General features: G+C 42.9%; 1 protein-coding gene across 2 annotated transcripts in view; it reads right to left on the bottom strand.

Annotated features, from left to right (window-relative positions):
* The window catches only part of AGK (acylglycerol kinase), a 103117-nt gene extending 87218 nt beyond the window's left edge, over positions 1–15899 (bottom strand). Inside the window, exons 1-2 of one of the 2 annotated variants that reach the window (NM_001131400.1) lie at positions 15882–15899; positions 11598–11712 (exon numbers count right to left, since the gene is read on the bottom strand). In NM_001131400.1, the coding sequence (NP_001124872.1) occupies positions 11598–11698 (101 nt within the window). In that variant the 5' untranslated portion in view covers positions 11699–11712; positions 15882–15899. The other variant, XM_009243295.4, reaches the window with a different exon arrangement.
* Positions 15900–19977: the final 4078 nt, after the last annotated feature.

The raw sequence follows: 19977 nt of genomic DNA, 5'->3' as shown, positions 1-19977 counted from the left end.
TATAAATACAGTAAAAATGGAATAGAACCTCCAAATAAATAATATCTGATATCAAAAGACAAACTAAGAGCAGTAATCAAAAGGGGTCAGATAAAAAGAAATTAAAATATGCAATTTTTCACAAATCTGTTACCAAAAAATATTTGTTTTCTATTCATACAAAATGTCAAGAGAAGCAGTACCTGGGCTAGAAAAATATGATGACTCCAAAATCCATATATCATACCTGAAAACAACTGTGTGGTTGTGATCCCTTACAGAGTGTGTAGAATGAGAATGGAACATGAGGGACACCAACATTCAAGGCACAAACAAAGCATGAAGATATCTAAAGGTACCTAAAAGGATATGGGCCAAGAAAATCAAATGTGGCATGAAAAGTATCCCTTTAATGTAACAACTAAGAGGCCATTAATGACCTCATCAAGAGCAGGTTCAATAAGATGATGGGATACAAGCCATTTTACTAAGCTTATTCTAAAATGGAGGTAGGACTGCAAGTGTGAGGTACACTTCTGAGGATGGTGTCAATGGAAGATGAGAGTAGGTCACCAAACACATGGGAATGCAGACTTGAGTGAAGATGTATGAGCAAGATTCTGACAAATAGGGGAGAGAGAAACTGAAAGTCTGAGACTAAAGATACAAGTGAGGAAATGGACAACCAATGGGAGGTGAAAGAATGGGATGAGAGTCAGAGGGGCTGACCAGGAGGATGGCAGCCTCAGCCACTGAGACAGAGAGAAAGAACATCAATATGCACTCTGGGGTAACTGCCCATGTTTTTTATATTCTCTTTGAACTAGGAGTTAGGTTGTCTAAGAATAAGTATAGAGAAGATAGAGTGGGTAAGGAAATTCATGAGTATTTCAAAATAAATGTTGTAGAAATTGAAAGAGTAACCTATGAATTTAGGGTATAATTTCCTTCAGAAGGACTCAACAGCCTAGGTTTGTGAATTCCTAATGGTCAGTCAATAAGGTTGATATTTGCCCTCTTCACACTCATCCTTTCATTCTCTTGTTTGTTCCATCTTCCATAAATAAAATGTGTGTCAAGTGTCTTCTATGTACTGAGCCTGCAGGACAACACTGAGCAAGACAAACAGCACCCCTGCCTGTAGAGTCTTATGATATAACAGAAGAAACAAACAACAGAAAATCACAATAGCAATGAATAATATATAGGAGGAGTTCATGGTACTATGGAGAAAATGTAAGACGATTGCCTAATCCTGACTAGAGGGGACAAGGAAGGCTTGCTTAAAGAAATAACATTTGGGACTTGGAGAAATGATAGTTGCCTAAGGAAGAAGAGAAAGTCAGAATGTTCCGCGGAGAACAACATGTGCAAGGACATTCCAAGAAATCCTGAAACAAAAAGAATATGTCACTTTGGAAGATCGGAAAGGTCCACCTGTTAAAGTATAAAATGTGGCAAGTCTAGAGATGTATGCAGGGGCCAAGCACATGTAGAGCTGGTAAGAATATTGTGCTTGAGTCTCAAAGCAATAGCAATCTGTACTTACAAAGGATTACTCTAGCAATGGTGTCCAAAATAGATTAGGAACAGGCAAAAGTAGGTGCCAGAACAGTGAGGAGGCTATTATTAAGAACCCAGGCAAGCGACAATAGTAGTATGGACAAAAGCCATGACAGTGAGGACAGGAAAAAGAAACTCAATACATTGAGAGATGTAGAGGGAGCAAAATCCTTTAGAATGTATGATCTGGATGCGGGGAATGAAGGAGGATAAAGGATGATGCTTAAATTCCTAGTTAGGGAATTTTTATTTTTTATTTTTGAGACGGAGTCTCTCTGTCACCCAGGCAGTGCAGTGGTACGATCTCGGCTCACTGCAGCCTCCACTTCCTGGGTTCACGAGATTCTCCTGCCTTAGCCTCCAGATTACAGGCATGCGCCACCACACCCAGCTAACTTTTGTATTTTTAGTAGAGATAGGGTTTCGCCATGTTGGCCAGGCTGGTCTCGAACTCCTGACCTTAGTTGATCTGCCCGCTACGGCCTCCCAAAGTGCTGGGATTACAGGTGTTAGCCACCAAGCCTGGCCTAGTTTGGGAAATTAGATGGATGGTGAGTGGCACCAATTACTGAGAAAGAACAGGTTTGGCAGGAAAACTTTTTACTTTATTTTTCATCTGTTAAGTTTGAGGCACCTGTGAAGCATCCAAATAGACAAGTAGCTGAATGTATATACAGGTCTGGAATTCAAAAGAGGTCTTTATAGAGACACAAATCTGGGATATGGCTTCATATTGCTGGTAACTGAAGACATCATGAGTGATGAGATCATACAGGAAGAGGATATAATGTGAGAAGAAGGCCTAGGGCAGAGTCCTAGAGAACTACTCCTCTAACGCCTGAGTAGAAGGGCAGAGAAGAGTAACAAAGGAGGCCGGGCGTGGTGGCTCACACCTTAATCCTGGCACTTTGGGCACTTTGGGAGGCTGAGGCGGGCAGATCACCTGAGGTTGGGAGTTCAAGACCAGTCTGACCAACATGGAGAAACCCCGTCTCTACTAAATACAAAATTAGCCGGGCGTGGTGGCGCATGCCTGTAATCCCAGCTACTCAGGTGGCTGAGACAGGAGAATCGCTTGAACCCAGAAGGCAGAGGTTGTGGTGAGCCGAGATCGTGCCATTGCACTCCAGCCTGAGCAACAAGAGCGAAACTCCATCTCAAAAAAAAAAAGGAACAAAGGAGAAGAAGAAACAGCCAGAGACAGAGGAGGAAAAACAGGAATATGGGAGTCAAAAGACAAAGAAATGAAGCATTTCGAGGAGAGTCAACTGTGTCTAAAGCTGAGTGGTTTATATGGTTTGGCTGCGTCCCCACCAAATCTCATCCTGAACTACAGTTCCCATAATCCCCAATGGTCATGGAAAGGGCCCAATGGAAGGTAACTGAATCATAGGGGTAGTTACTTCCACGCTGTGCTCATGAAAGTGAGTGAGTTCTCACAAGATCTGATGGTTTTTTAAAGGGGCTTTCCCCCTTTTGCTCAGCACTTCTCTTTGTTGTCATCATGTGAAGGAGGATGTGTTTGCTTCCCCTTTTGCCATGACTGTAAGTTTCCTGAGGCCTCCCCAGCCATGTGGAACTGTGAGTCAATTAAACCTCTTTCCTTTATAAATTACCCAGTCTCAGGTATCTTTATTAGCTGCGTGAGAACAGACTAATAGTGGTCAAGAGGAATGCAAAATAAAACTGGTGAAAATAATTATAATGAAAATTGGAAAGGATGTGGCATGAGTGGGAGATAGGAAAGCAGAGAGAACCTATTCAAAAAGTTTAATCAGCAGGGTGTGCTGTCATGCACCTATAGTCTTAGCTTCTCAGGTGGCTGAAGTGGGAAGATCACTTGAGCCCAGGATTTTGAGGCTGCAGTGAGTTATGATCGCACCACTGCACTCCAGCCTGGGTGACAGAGCGAGATCCCATCTCTAAACACAACAACAACAAAAACAAACCTTTAGTTGTGAAAACCAGAGGAAATGAGAGTTTAAAAAGCCCAGGAATGACATGTGAAAAATGGAGTTGAGGAACGTATGATGTGTTGGATCAAGGAATCTACGATATGAAAAAGATGAAAAGCAAGGAAGAGTGATAGATTGGGAAGAAAACAGAGGAGCCAAGGGACAAGAAATCCTAATAACACTGAAGAGCAGAAGTAATTGAATGAAAAACTGGAATAATAGGAGGCTGTAATGACAGAATGGGATACCGAAGTTCCACATTTCAGAAGTGGAACAGGGGCAAGTGATGATAAAGTTTAGCATTCAACCAATGAGAAGAGGGTGAAGTTGGAAGAAGGTGGAGTAGTGGGTCAAAGTCACAGATACAGAAGAAGTCAAGGAAAGTGGGGGCAGGTTGTTAGGTAAGTCATCCACATGGACACTCACGGTGTCCGGGAAGATAACAGGACTTAGAAAGAAAATGACATTGATAAGCCAGGCGCCAAAGCCTAAGCTGAATGTAACTGAGATCCCAGAAGGCTGGAAGATTTATAGTTTTATTAGATAGCCAGATAAAAGTCTTGAAGGATGGAAGATGTATAAGATGGAAGATAAATGGTTTGGAATAGCTACTGAAGGGCCAGGAGAATCCCAACATCCTTACACCCTGATGCCATTTGAAAGGACAGAGATGGGAGCAAGATGACGGATAAAAGGCAGGGCTAATGTGCATTGCATCTCCCACCTGGACAGACAGAACAGTGTGTGGAGAATCACACTGTGATCTTTTGTTCCAAGAACCACCACAGGAATGTACCAGTTAAACTGAAAGAATTCACAGATCCTTTGAAAGAAGTGACACACTGTTGCAAATGCTGCAAGACAGACGAAAAACTGTGATTCCCCAAAGTGTGAGGGGGGAAAACCCGCCTCTGAACACACATCCCCACTGGGGAATTTGAAAATCCAGATCATGGGAGAAGGATTTAATCTTACCTAGAGCTGGAACAAATTTAGGGAACTCTGTGAAATAAAAAAGTAGAAGCAGCAGTGGGCAGAACCTTGTAGGCACACAGTCTCCAGCTCAAGCCCAAAGATGCCATCCCTGACTATATCTTGCAGGAGCCACCAACACTGTGAGCAGACAGGGAGAAGCATGGCCTGAAAGCCTTGCCTGCTTTCTCAGCGGAGAAGCTTATGACCTGGGGCAGGTCTGAGTTTTGCGCACAGGCTGCCTGGATCTAAACTTGGCACTGTTAGCAGAGCACTCTGGAAGTGAGACCAGCTTCACTAAATGCATGGGAGCTGGATGAGGCCTTTCACTATCAGTTATCCCCTACTTCCCTGGTGAACTATACAGCACAACAGAAGCAGCCATAATGCCCTCTGGAACATAACCCCACTGGCCTGAGAACCACCTCCCCATACCCCACTGTGGCCACAGCAAGCCCTCCCCAAGGAGAGTCTTAGCTCAGACCCACCTAACCCTGCTCCAACCTGAAGGTATTTTTCTATGAGCCCTGGTAGCTGAACACAAAATATAGAAACTCTTGGGAGCTTTATGGCCCCACCCATCACCTGAGAAACCAGAATACTTGCCCCACCTTAGGGCAACTTCAAATCCCACTATTAGTACCGCAGCTGGTGTTCTCTTGCAAATGCCACCTCCTAGCTGAAGGCCAACCAACTCAGGCCATTACTGCAACTCATGACAGAGTAACATTGCTCCCAAGAAGGAGAAAACAACAGCTAATACCACTGCCTGCAATATCCTGGCTAACCAAAGGTCCTGAGTCTATCCATGTGACAACTTCACCGCTTGCATAACCAGCATTCAAGAAAGCCAGCACACTAAACCTATCTGTAGCCAAGGATCCTCACAGAGTCTACATCATTCCCCTGCCACCTCCACCAGAGCAGGTGCTGGTACCCATGGCTGAGAGACCTGAATATGGATTACATCACAGGACTCTTTTCAGACATTCCCCAGCACCAGCCTAGAGCCCGCTATCCCTGCTGGATGGCTAGATCCAGAAGACCAGTAACAATCACTGCACTTTGGTTCTCAGGAAGCCCCATCCCTAGGAGAAGCAGGAGAGCACCACATCAAGGAATCACCTCATGGGATAAAAGAATCTGAAGAGCAGGCCTTGAGTTCCAGATCCTTCTGCTTGTGGGTAGTTTCTCACAGCAGAGACAAAATTGCAGCACTGAACACAGCAGGGAAAGTTGCACCTAAACCCCAACAGGCAGGCAGACTCTGTGATCACATAGGGCCTTGGAGAAGAGGTCCTTGTTCCCTACTGGCACTCCACCACAGAGGAACTCAAACAAATCAGCAAGAAAAAAACAAATAATTCCATCAAAAAGTGGCCTAAGGACATGAATAGACAATTCTCAAAAGATATACAGATGGCCAAGAAGTATATGAAAAAATCTCAATATCACTAATCATCAGGGAAATGCAAATTAAAAAAATAATGAGATACCACCTTACTCCTGCAAGAATGGCCACAATTAAAAAATTAAAAAATAACAGATGTTGGCATGGATATGGTGAAAAGGGAACACTTACGCTGCTGGTGGGAATGTAAATTAGTACAACCACTATGGAAAACAGTATGGAGATTCCCTAAATAACTAAAAGCAGAACTACCATTAAATCCAGCAATCCCACTACTGGGTATCTATCCAAAGGAAAAGAAGTCATTATATGAAAAAGACACTTGCATATGCATGTTTATAGCAGCAAAATTTGCAATTGCAGAAATATGGAACCAACCTAAATGCCCATCAACCAACAAGTGGCTAAAGAAAATGTGGTATATATACACCATGGAATACTACTCAGCCATAAAATAAAATGAAATAATGGCACTTGCAGCAACCTGGATGGAGTTGGAGACCATTACTCTAAGTGAAGTAACTCAGGAATGGAAAGCCAAATATGATATATTCTCATTTATAAGTGAGAGCTAAGCTATGAGGACACAAAGGCATGAGAATGATATAAGGGACTTTCGGGACTCAGGGGGAAAGGTGGGAGTGGGGTAAGGAATAAAAGACTACACACTGGGTACAGTGTACGCTGCTCGGGTAACAGGTGCACCAATATCTCAGAAATCACCACTAAAGAACTTATCTATGTAACCAAAAACCACCACCTGTTCCCCAAAAACTATTAAAATAAAACAAAATTTGTAAAAACTGTAATAATAAAATGACCTGATGGGGAAAAAAAAAAAGAAGAAGAAAGAAAGGACAAGGCAGCTTCCACTCAAGAAGACTACCGGGTAAGATTTTCTCAGGGTAAAAACAAGTTTGGTATAAAGAATGTGAGCACTGTTCTGTGAAAAGGTTGGGGATATATAGGCAAAAAAAAATGGGGGGAGGGCAACAAAAGGAAAAGTATCACAGCATAATAAAGGCCATTTATGATGAGCCCACAGCTAACATCATACCCAATTTTGAAATACTGGAAGTTTTTCTTCTAAGATCAGGAATAAGACAAAGATGTCCACTCATCACTTCTACTCAACATAGCACCGGAAGTTCTAGCCAGAGCAATGAGGCAAGAAAAAGAAATAAAGGCATCCAAACTGGAAAGGAAGAAGTAAAATTATCTCTATTCACAGATGACATATCTTATATGTAGAAACGCTAATGATTCTACACCAAAAAAAAAAAGCTGTTAGAACTAATAAATTCAGCAAAGTTGTAGGATACACAACACACAAAAATCAGTTATATTTCTATATCCTAAGAATGAACAATCTGAAAAGGAAATTAAGAACACAATGCCATTAACAATTGCGTCAAAAGAATAAAATACTTAGGAATAAACTTAAGCAAGTAGGTAAAAGACTTATACACTAAAAACTACAAAACACTGCTGAAAGAAATTAAAGAGTATAATTAAATAAAAAGACATCCCGTGTTCATAAATTAGAAGACTTAATATTGTTAAAATGTCTATTCTACAAAACAATGTACAGATTCAATGCAATCCCAATGGCATTTTTTGCAAAAATAGAAAAACCTATCCCAAAATTCATATGGAATCTCAAGAAATCCTCAAATATCCAAAACAATCTTGAAAAAGAACAAGGATGGAAGCCTCATACATACCGAATTTAAAATATATTACAAAGCAATAGTAATCAAAACAGAGTGGTATCGGCATAAATACAGATATGTAGACTAATGAACAACAGAAAGCCCAGAAATAAATCCTTATCTATATGGTCAAATGATCTTCAATAGGGATGCCAAGGTCTCGCAATGGGGAAAGGACAGTCTCTTCAACAAATGGTATTGGAAAAACTAGCTATCCATATGGAAAATAATGAAGCTGAACCCCTATCTTATACCATATAAAAAAATTAACTCAAAATCTGTTAAAGACCTAAATGTAAGACCCAATATAAAACTCCTAGAAGAAAACATAGGGAAAAGCTTCATGACACTGGATTTAGCAATGGTTTCTTGAATATAACACCGAAAGCAGAGGCAAACAAAAGCAAAAGTAGACAAATGGGCCTTAACCAAACTAAAAACAATATATATCAAAGGACATGACCAATAGTGTAAAAAGGCCAGCTACAGAAGAGGAGACAATATATTCCAAATTCTATATCTCACAAGGGATTAGTATCTGGAATCCATAAAGAACTCCTACAAGCCAACAACAACAACAACAAAACTCAATTAAAAATGGAAAAAGGACTTGAACAGACATTTCTCCAAAGATTTTTAAATGGCCAACATGCATTTAAAAAGATGCATGGTGAAAAGATGCTTGACTTCCTTAATCATTAGAAAAATGCAAACCAAAACCACAATGACATATCACCTCACACCCATAAGGATAGCCCATATCAAAGAAACGGAAAATAACAAGTGTTGATGAGGGCGTGGAGAAACTGAAAACCTTGTGCACTGTTTGTGGGATTGTAAAATGATGAGCCACAACGGAAAACAGTATGAAGGCTCTTCAAAAAATTAAAAATAGACTACCATATGATCTAGCAATCCCACTTCTGGGCATATATCCAAAATAATTAAAAACAGGATCTCCAAGAGGTTATCTGTACACTCAAGTTAATTGTAGCATGTTTCACAATAGTCAAGAGGTAAAAGCAACCAAAATGTCCATTGACAGATGTAAAGGCCATACCTCTTTAAACGTGAAGAATATATCTTTACATTTAGAGATAATATAGGCCAGGCCCGGTGGCTCACACCTGTAATCCCAGCACTTTCGGAGGCCAAGGTGGGCAGATCACCTGAGGTCAGGAGTTCGAGACCAGCCTGGCCAACATGGTTAAAAAAAAAAAAAACCGTCTCTACTAAAAATGGAAAAATTAGCCAGGCATGGTGCACGTGCCTGTAGTCCCAGCTGCTTGGGAGGCTGAGGCAGGAGAATCACTTGAACCTGGGAGGCAGAGGTTGCAGTGAGCCAAGATCACACCACTGCACTCTAGCCTGGGCGACAGAGCAGGACTCCGTCTCAAAAAAAAAAAAAAAAAAAGAAAAGGTAAAGATAATATAAACATTATGGACATTACAAGTGAAATAAGCCAACCACAAAAATACAAATACTATATGACTCACTGACACAAAGTATAAAGTGGTCAAATTCCTAGAAACAGAAAGTAGAATAGTGGTTGTCAAGGACAGCTGGGGTGGGGCAGGAATGGGCAGTTGTTCAATGGGTACAGAGTTTCAGTCTTGCAAGATGAAAAACTTCTAGAGATCTGTTGAACAACAATGTGAATATATTTAACACCATTGAACTGCAGATTTACAAATGGTTAAGGTGAAAATGTTTACGTCCTGTGTTTTTTCACCACAATTTTTTAAAAAGGCTAAATAGTACCAAATCATGCAAGAGAACAGTCTGAGAGAAAAAGAAGAGCAATAGGACAACAGGGGTTTGCATTTGGGGCAGTAACACTGAATGTCAAGGGTGGAGACAGAGCAAAATGAGGCCTCCAGGCTGCCACCACACTTCTGGCTCAAGCTGTTTCAGATCCAATTTAGAACAAGGCCTCCGTTAGTCCTGAAGACTTAATGGTCCTTTTTTAAAGTCTCAAGGCTACATGGGCAAGAACTTATCATGGTTCCTCTAAAGACATCCTGAACAGAGTACACAGTTCCTCAAATCTTCACCTAGTCGTAGAAATAGCAGTAATCCTCAGTGGGTGGGAATTTCCCCCAACTGACCTAGCCACGGCCTAGATTGGATGCTCCTGCAAAGGGGCCTTGAGGACTCAAGTGTAGTTAGAAAAAGGAGAAGACAAACATTCCATGCTCCATTTGTTAAAATATCTGCTCCACCCTTTTCTTAATTACAAATTTTAAGCTTCTTATGTCTGCTTTTTTCCTTAGATGCTGGGTAATGGAATTTGAGTGCCTGGCCTTGACAGAAAGAAAAGAAGGGGAATATATTGCAATTTTTCCACAGCTGCAAAAAAAGCAGATATCATGTTGTATCATAAAGTTATTCTCACAGTGAATTGAGAGTGTTCACAAAATATCAATATGAATCTCTTTTCCAATGTGGAGACTTCTAATTCAAAGAGTAACTGTTCTGTTTTCTGTTCAACAAAGCAGCCATTTAAGACATCTGGATTTCAGTGTTGCTACATACTTAAAATGTAGTCCTTAATCTCCAAAAGACTGCAATTTGATTGGCTGTCTTCATAATTTGTATAATTTTTATACAAAAACTTCTCTGTGTATTTAAATCTTATTACCATGTTAAACTAGAAGAGGAGCTCTGGCACTTTCTTCTCCCTCCATGCATGAAGACTAATAAAATCCATGACTCCTCTGAATTCTTTATTTAAACAAAAGGTTTGAAAGTCTACTTCTCATTTAAATTAATGTAGGCTAATGGGATAGATGAGGATAGTCACAGGGGATGGAAGAACAAATTCAGTTAAGTGTCCCTTGATGACAGATCAAGAGACTATAGTAAGAAACGGAAGGAATAAAATGCCAGTGAGACATGAGTTCCAGTCCTTGCTTACTACTGTGAAAGGAAAATAAATCTTGGGACCCCAAAATCACTAAGCTAAAGAAAAAAAGTCAAGCTGGGAACTGCTTGGGGCAAACCTGCCTCCCATCCTTTTTTTTTTTTTTTTTGACACAGGGTCTCACTCCCTCACCCAGGCTAGAGTGCAGTGACCCGATCTCAGCTCACCACAACCTCTGCCTCCCAGGCTCAAGTGATTCTCCTGCCTCAGCCTCCCGAGTAGCTGGGACTACAGGTGCACGCCACTACTGCCTGGCTAATTTTTGTATTTTTAGTAGAGATGGGTTTCACCATGTTGGCCAGGCTGTTCTCCTGACCTCAAATGATCCACCTGCCCCAGCCTCCCAAAGTGCTGGGATTACAGGTGTGAGCCACCGTGCCCCACCGCCTCCCATTCTATTCAAAGTCACCCCTCTGCTCACTGAGACAAATACATATCTGATTGCCTACTTTAGAGAGGCCAATCAGAAACTCAAAAGAATGCAACCATTTGTCTCTTATCTACCTATGACCTGGAAGCTCCCTCCCTACTTCCAGTTGTCTCACCTTTGTTTCAAGTTGTCCCACCTTTCCAGACCAAAACTAATATTCATCTTACATATATTGATTGATGTGTCATATCTCCCTAAAATGGATAAAACCAAGCTGTGCTCAGACCACCTTGGGCACATGTCGTCAGAACCTCCTGAGGCTGTGTCGCAGGCGCACGTCCTTAACTTTGGCAAAATAAACTTACTAAATTGACTAAGACCTGTCTCAGATTTTGGGGATTCACACTACTAACTTGGGAAAGGACTTATCTTTCTCTAGGATGTCTTAATTTCTTCCACTATAAATATAATGAATAAAAATAGCTTCCTTTCTGATGTCTGTACTTTATTCTCTATCCACTGGATATGAGTATGCATGTAGTTCCAGCTCTGGTTACAAGAAGTCTTAGTTTTTGCTTTGAATAACATTTATTTTTCTTTTACACCACATGTTGTATAGGGATAAGCACAGCTGAGCAAGATTTTAACCTGGGCCCTTTGGGGCTGTTTTGCTGCAGGTGCAAAGGTGGGATGGGGCTGTCAGATAGTTACCAGTGTTTTCCATAGAGCCAATGGCCTCCCCAGGTCAGCAGGCAGAGCCCAGCTGTAGTTTTCTTCCAATGATTTCGAAGCGTTTTAAAGAACACCGTCATCTTCTAGAGATTTGCTAGGTTAGTAGAGGCGGAAAAAGAAAAAAATATAATTTATCCATGGTCTTCATGTAATGTCCCTATTACTCTGTCTTCCATTCTTTTATCCTCTCTCACTCCTTTTTTTCCCACTTGGTCCTCTTCCTCCTTACCACTTCTCCTCTGGCCTCAGCTCATCTTCTCCCTTCTATTTCCATCATCTTCATCTCATCCACCCACACATCCATCCACCTTTCTTTCTTCCTTCACGTATTTCCACCTAACCTATACTTCTTCCCTCTCTGATCACTATTTCTTCATTGCAATAGAAGGAAGAGGGAGGGGCAGAAAGAGAGGAAGGGAATTCCAGGCTTCCTCTGGTTTTTCTAATTCCTTACAGCCTCACTGTACCACTGTTTAAGAGTATACATTTGTCTGTCCATCATAATGTAAGTGTCCCAAAAAATAATAATACGAAGGGCAAGTTCAAAATAGAAGAAAATACCAGGTCCTCAATAGGAAAAGAAACAGAAAACATGGATAGAAAACTCGATGAAGAGGCAATGTACATGGCTATCTAAAATTGTTCAACTTCCTGAATAATCAAAGACATGCATATTACAAAGAACTATCATTATTGACCAAAATAAATTTTTAAATGATCATATTCACTGATGACATAATAAAATGATACACCCTCATACACTCCTTTAAAGAAGGTAAATTAGGAAGACTTTACTAAAAAACAGAGTAACACTATAGAATATCTTTATTCTTCATGACATTTATTATTTGATGATGCTTATATTCATTTGCTCGTTTGTTTATTAGCCTAATCCTACTGGAATGTGAATTCCATGAGAGTAAGGACTTAGTTCTGGTCACTGCTGTATCCCATGCCTAAAGTAAGATCTGGCACACAATAGCTGTTTAAGAAATATTTGTTCAATGAATAAATTAAATAGCAATTAAATATTTTTTTACCCAAAATTTTTACTGATGGGGAAAAAACCCAAAACATAATGTTAAGTAAAATTAGCAGGATAAAAAGCCATATATAATTGGCATTATCCCAATTATGTTCAAACATGAGTATAAATTTAAAAAGAAAACCAATACAATTAAACAAATTTTTTTTTTTTTTAGACAGGGTCTCACTCTGTCACCTAGGATGGAGTTCAGTGACACAATCGGAGCTCACTATAACTTCTGGGCCCAAACAAATCTCCTGCCTCAGCCTCCCAAGTAGCTGGGACCACAGGCACATACCACTAAACTTGGCTAATTTTTTTCTTTCCTTTTTTTGTTAAAGACAAGGTCTCACTATGTTGCCCAGGCTGGTCTCAAACTCCTGGCCTCAAGCAATCCTCCCGCCTTGGCCATCCAAATCGCTGGGATTACAGACGTGAGCCACCACACCTGGCTCAAAAACAAAATTTTAAAGTAGATCCCTCTAGGTTGTGGAATGGTGGGTGATGTTTATTTTTAAAATTGCAATGTACTTTCTAAGTTTTTGAAAATGAACTTAATTATTTTCTAGATAAACAAAAATTTAAGCAAAAATTTTTATGACTATCTGTTAGTTAGGTATATAGATCAAGAAAAAAAAAACTGTTTCCACTTCAAAGTCCAGTTCTTTTATGACTCCCTTTAAATCCCATTGGTTAAAATTCCTCTCAAGGGAAGAAACATCCTTATCAAAAGCAGCAGTGAAGCCAGTGCCACGGAGACCATCTTCCTGTGAATCCCATACACCGTCAGGCTGACACATGATTCCAAAGGCCCAACTAATTCTTGAACTCCTCTCCATCTGGCCCTAAATCACTCCTTCATTCAAAAGCCCTTTAATAAACACCTATATGGTAGGCTCTGTGCTGGGTGTGAGGGCAGAGAAGTATGGGTCTCATGCGTTCTCTCAAGTGCTCACAACTGTCAAACCCACAATGCTAACACAATTATACAATTACGATTGCAGTACAGTGGGATAAATGTCGAGGAGTCAGCACAAGGCTTTGTGAGAGTCTGCAAGAATGAACGTAACCTGGTCTAGGGCTGAGCGGGTGGTGTACAGTCAATGAGGTCTTCCCTGAGCCTTGAAGAATGAGGAGTCACTAAAGTAACGAAGGAGCTTTGTGGATGCTATTGTCTGAATGCTGTGTTCCCCAAAAATGCTGATGTGGAAGCCCTATCCGCAGTGAGATGGTATTAGGAGATAGAGCCTTCGGGAGATAATTGGGTCATGAGAGTGGCTCCCATGAAAGGGATTAGTGTCCTTATAAGAATAGACACTACAGAGATGGTCCCTCTGCATTGTGAGGATACAGCAAGAAGACAGATCTCTACAAACCGAGGAAGAGGGCTATCACCACGCACTCAACTATGCTGGCACCCTAACTTTGGACTTCCAGCCTCCGGAACTGTGAGAATTAAATTTCTGTTGTTTGAGCCACCCAGTTTTTGGTATTTTTTTTACAGTAGCCCAAACTGAGAGTGTACAAAGGCATAAAAGACAGTAAAGTGTGTTGAGAGAAACATATGTAGGTAGTTGAGGGGAGAATTAGGTTCATGGCTGAGACCCCTATAACGAGAGAGATTAACAAAAGAAAAGCATACATATTTATTTAATCTAAGTTTTAGGTGACACAGGAACCTTCATAAGAAAATGGATACCCAGAAACAGGTAAATTCGTGTATTTTTATGCTAGGTTTGATGCCGAGTGGACAGCCATGGAGAAGTATGACTGGAAAAAGGGGATATGATCTAACGGTAATACACTGGGGAGAACTTAGCAAGGCCTGTTTGTCCAGATTATTCTCTGTGTACCTGTGTCTTCAAAGATAAGGACATTCCTTTCCTCGATCCTACACTTATAGGATGAGCACCTCTCACTGGAGGGTCTTATACAGAAGAAGGTCAAAGAATTCTTTTATGGCCTGCTTCAGGGGAGAAAAGCAGGAAGCCACAAGTGACTTTCCTGCTTCAGTTGTTTCCTTTAATGCCAACGAGTCATATTTTGGGGCAGTGTGTCCTGAATCCCATCAACAGTGGAGTAAACATTGGAGTGTCTAGAACAGGGGTTCTCAACCTTTAGTGCAGAACTTGTTAAAAACACAGAATCCTGGGAACTGCCCCCTCCCCCAAGAGTCTCATTTGTTCTGGAATTAAGCTGTCATCTTCACTTGTTAACAAGTACTCCCATGTTGGTTGTAATGGAGGTCACCACTATACCAGACTTTGAGATACAGTGGTTTAGAGATAAAGGATTGAGGACCAGGCGGGATTAGAAAAGACCTTGAACCCACACTAAGGACTTTGGCTAGTATTTTGAAGACAAAGAAAAACCTTTAAGGGGCTTTAAGCAGGTGGGTGATATAATCATATTTGAACTGTTAAAAGACCATTTTATAGCAGAATGAAAAATGAACTGGAAGAAGCTAAAATTAAAGCTAAAGAGAACCATTAGGAAGTTATTGCCATAATCTCTAGGCACCTAAAAGAACAAACCAAGATAAAGGATAGATCTGGAAAGCTTTAGAAAGTAGAAATTGGCAGCAGTTGGTGGTCCATTGACTGTAGTGAGAAGAGGAACCAAGCCAGGTTTTTGTGCTTGGGTGACTGGTTGAATAGTGATTTCAGTCATTTAGATTTGAGTGGTAGGTTTGTGGAGAAAAGTAGTGCGGTTTAGGAGATACTGAATTTGACACGCCTGTGGAGCATCCAGGTGAAAATGTTTTTCTTACTAGATAGTGAACCCCTCATGGGCAAGTTCTGTCTATCCATCTGCAGCACCAGAACCTAGTAAAGCGCCAAAATGAATGAACCAACCAACCCATCAGTGGATCGGATACTATTGGCCCCACTTTGCAAAGGACTATGCTGTAGCCCAAGGGACGGAGTGAGGGAGGGTCCACAAGTTAGCGACAGCTCTGGGACTCGAACCCAAGATAGCTGACTCCCGCAGTGACCACGGGATCCGCGCGAGGCCCTCCCCCGCCGCGCCGGCCAGGCCCGCACCCCCTACCCTCAAGCCGCGCCGCCGCCTGCACCCACGACCCCTGATGCTCGGGTCCCCGCGGCTCTCGGCCCAGCGCGACTCCAGAGGCTCCGCCTAGCGCCCAGGGCCCCCATCCCGACTCCCACCCCGCTCGCGCGCCCAGTCCCAGCGCCCCGCGCTCCGCTCCCCCGCCCGGGCGCCGCTGCACTCACCACGGCTGGTCCAGCTCGCGGCTCTGCCTTTCCTGTGTGCTCCCTCCAGATTCCCCGGCTTGTTCAAGGGAAACCGCTGCCGCCGCCCTCGGGTTCCGCCGCGGGGCTGCGAGTGCGCGCGGGCCGGGCCGGGCCGGGCCGGGGGCGGGAACCGGCTCGGATGCTCAGGGACGGTGGGGGTGGCAGGGCCCGCCGCCCTGAGGCTGCCTTTCCGCGCATTCCCTCGTTTATTGGCTCACTCTTCCTTTCATCCATCCTCCTTTGCGCAGCAATATTTGATGGGAAGCCTGCCAAGGTAACACTGTTTTAGCACCTGGAACTAAGTTGTAAAATAAATTAACTAAATGAACAAGGCCATTGGAGATGGTGCTCCGTGCAACGAAGAAAATGAAACGGGGTGATGGAAGGCAGGGCGGGTAGGGGGAGAACTGTGTGAAATTAGGCGGCCTGTGCTAGGCCTTCTGAGTAAGGGGCCATTGGTCTGAGACCTGAATGTCAAGAAGGAGCAGCTGAAGCAAAGAGCCAGGGGAGAGAGCCTGGAGAGAGAAGGGCCTGTGCAAAAGCTCAAAAGCCTGGGGCACTCTGGCGAGTTGCAGGCCAGTGTGGGTGAGGCAGAGAGAGCTAAGGAGACAGGCCAAGCGAGGAAGCGGGAGAGGTGGAGAGAGGCCACTGCGGCCAGGAGTTTATGACATTAAACAGGGCGAGAAGGCATTGAGGGGGTGCAATCAGGGGCTGGTGGCACTGGTTTCCATTTCACACATCTCTCTGGCCACAGGTGCTTGATTGGATTCTAGAGAACAAGAGAGCAACGGAGAAGCTAGGCCAATGCCAACCTCCAGACAGTTTACACTCTGTACTCGCCCCCCAGATTGGTGTGGGGACAAAGCCAGGTCCTTCGGTCCTTCTTCCTTCCAGCATTCAGTCAGTCAAGTTTCTTTTTTTTTTTTTTTTTTTAAGACAGACTCTCACTCTGTGGCTCAGGCTCTAGTACAGTGGTGCAATCTCAGCTCACTGCAACCTTTGCTTCCCGGGTTCAAGCAATTCTTGTGCCTTAGCCTCTCGAGTAACTGGCATTACAGGTGTGTGCCACCAGGCCTAGCTAAATTTTTTTGTATTTTTAGTAGAGACAGGGGTTTTGTCATGTTGGCCAGGCAGGTCTCGAACTCCTGACCTCAAGTGATCCGCCCGCCTTGGCCTCCCAAAGTGCTAGGATTATAGGCATGAGCCATCGCACCTGGCCAGTCAACCAACATTTGAGTGTGCGCTAGGCCCTGCAACAGGCACTGGGGGTATGCTCAGGTACAACGCCCTTCATGGTTCCTGCCCCATGGAGCTTGCTATCTAGTCTGCGCATTTCCTACTTGTAGACATGCATCCTACCTATGTCCCCCTAGGTGAATGCTTCAAAAAAAAAAAAAAAAATGGCCAGGGCGGGGACATTCAATGAGGCTATGGTGCACTAAACATATTCCTTAGGCCAGGGTGCACCAATCCATTGGGCCACACTATTTAGTAGCAAGAACTTTCTAGCCCTCTCTCTTGAGTCTCCACCTGTAAACTAGGGGACTGAGAACATTACCATTTAAAAAAAAAACCCTTCTAGCTCTAAAATGTTGTCATAGGGTATGGAAGACCATTATTTTCAGTTCTTCTTTTCCAACTATCTAAAGCATTTGTGTTTGGAAATAAGCTGCTGAACTGCTCACCTGCAGGCTAGAAAAATCTGAGACTTGATGCTGATGTTCCGAGGGTCAGACTCAGCATATGCTTTAGGGCTTCAGCATGAAAGTGGTTCCCCAAATAAGAAAAGGTCAGCTTTGATGACAGATGAAGAAGGATGGAAATATAGGAGATTAAGGGAATCTGAATGCACACCTGCAAGCAGATGTGTAGGTTGGAGTTTTGGAGACCTATACCAATTCTACTCTCTTCCAAATCCCATTTTACTAGGATGCATTCAGATTCCAGAATAATCAGGCACAAGCTCTAGCCAGCCCTGAATGGGTTCCTGCAGCCCAACAGAAACCTGACACTCTGACTTAGGCAGCCCCAAGAACTTCTGTTAGGCTGGGCGCGGTGGCTCAAGCCTGTAATCCCAGCACTTTGGGAGGCCAAGATGGGTGGATTGCCTAAGGTCAGGAGTTCGAGACCAGCCTGGCCAACATGGTGAAACCGTCTCTACTAAAAATACAAAAATTAGCCAAGCGTGGTGGCAGGTGTCTGTAATCCCAGCTACATAGGAGGCTGAGACAAGAGAATTGCTTGAACCTGGGAGGCGGAGGTTGCAGTGAGCCGATATCACGCCATTGCACTCTAGCCTGGGCAAGAAGAGCAAAACTACCTCTCAAAAAACAAAACAAAACAAAAAACTCTTAGTCAAGGACTAACACAAGTTCCCTCTCATAGTCAAAGAGAGTCCTGGAGAGCTTCCTTTGCTGATCCATGTTAAGGATCTATGATGCCAGAGAAGACTCAGGTCTGACACTCTAGCCCTTAGAGGCCTGGAACAGTGCCTCGGGCACAGTCCCTGAGGCTCAATGGCATATTCATGCCACAGAGAGGACCAAAGACAGATCCAAATACACACAGCCAGAGAGAAGGGCTTGGCTTATGTACTTCCTTTTCCATGTTCTTTGTTCACTATCGCTAACAGCTGAATGAGGTTCCCAAGGAGCAGAAAAGTCATCCCAAGAAGCTTTATTTGGAATTTGCTTGGGTCTTCAGCTCTTGCCTGGGATCTTCAGAGAAGAACATTTTGCACTGTCAAGGATGGGGACTTGTGTCTCTTTTCACATCTAACACATTGCCACATATAATACTATACTTTTTGCATATTGAAATAAGCGACACATTGAAAGTATGGGCCGCAGTTGCTTACAAAATGAATTTATGTTCCCTTGAGGGCAAATGTACTGACTGACATCCAGTAGCTCCCAGGAATGGAAGAGTCTTACTTACAACTCAAGATCTCTAGCATTTTCCAAACATGGTGGCTGACCATCCCAGTAGCTTCTCATTAGTCCAGAACCAATCCTGAGGTAACATTCTCTTGGCTCAGAATCTGTTTTGTTTTGTTTGTCTGTTTTTTGAGACAGAGTTTCGCTCTTGTCGCCCAGGCCAGAATGCAATGGCGTGATCTCAGCTCACTGCAACCTCCACCTCCTGGGTTCAAGCAATTCTCCTGCCTCAGCCTCCCAAGTAGCTGGGATTACAGGAGCCTACCACCACGCCTGGCTAATTTTTGTATTTTTAGTAGAGATGGGGTTTCACCATGTTGGCCAGGCTGGTGTCGAATTCCTGACCTCAGGTGATCTGCCTGTCTCAGCCTCCCAAAGTGCTGGGATTACAGGGGTGAGCCACCATGCCTGGTCTTGGCTCAGAATCTGTTATTAAGAATGTTACAGGGAAATGACCTTGGCCTAGAAATAGGGTGAGAAGAAACTAAGACAGGAGTGCCATGGTCATTCAACAACAAAGAGTATTTCACTCTCCAGTCAGATTGCCCCCTATGGTGGAAGAGTGTTCAAGAACATAAGATAAGAGAGAAAGAATCGAGGTTTAAGGTAGTCTCACCTTTCAATTTTTTGTTCATTGGCAAGATATATAGAGATATATAATTTTTTTATATCTGTATAAAAAATTCTCATACTTGCAACCTCCCTCTCAGTTGTGTACATCAACTACATACAGCTAGAACAGCAATGATGGCATGCTGAATTGCTGTCAATTGATTACCTAGAAAGTGGGTACTGTGTGACTCTCACCTCTCAGTTACCCCCTCCCTGCCTTTGCCACCTCCCTGAAGCCCCTGAAGTTGGTCAGCTTCACTCAACCTGGTGGTATAATAAAATCCATTGCAGGGGTAGGATTTGGAGTGGTTGGTGAACCCACCACTCTAGAGTCTGAAGCTTACAGGTGTAAAACAAAAAGGAAGGAAGGAAGACTGGTGGAATAAATAAACCAAAGGTAAGTGGAGCCCCCTTCACCATTCTTAGCTTCTTTCTTAACTGTTATGTTGTATCACTAAAGTGTATTGTACATTTTATCTCCTTACCTAACATCCATTGCCCCTTTCTTCTTTCCTAACAGGAATTAA

Source organism: Pongo abelii, chromosome 6, assembly GCF_028885655.2.
Source record: "Pongo abelii isolate AG06213 chromosome 6, NHGRI_mPonAbe1-v2.0_pri, whole genome shotgun sequence".
In the NCBI taxonomy this organism is placed as follows: Eukaryota; Metazoa; Chordata; class Mammalia; order Primates; family Hominidae; genus Pongo; species Pongo abelii.
This window is presented reverse-complemented; position numbering and strand designations above follow the sequence as displayed.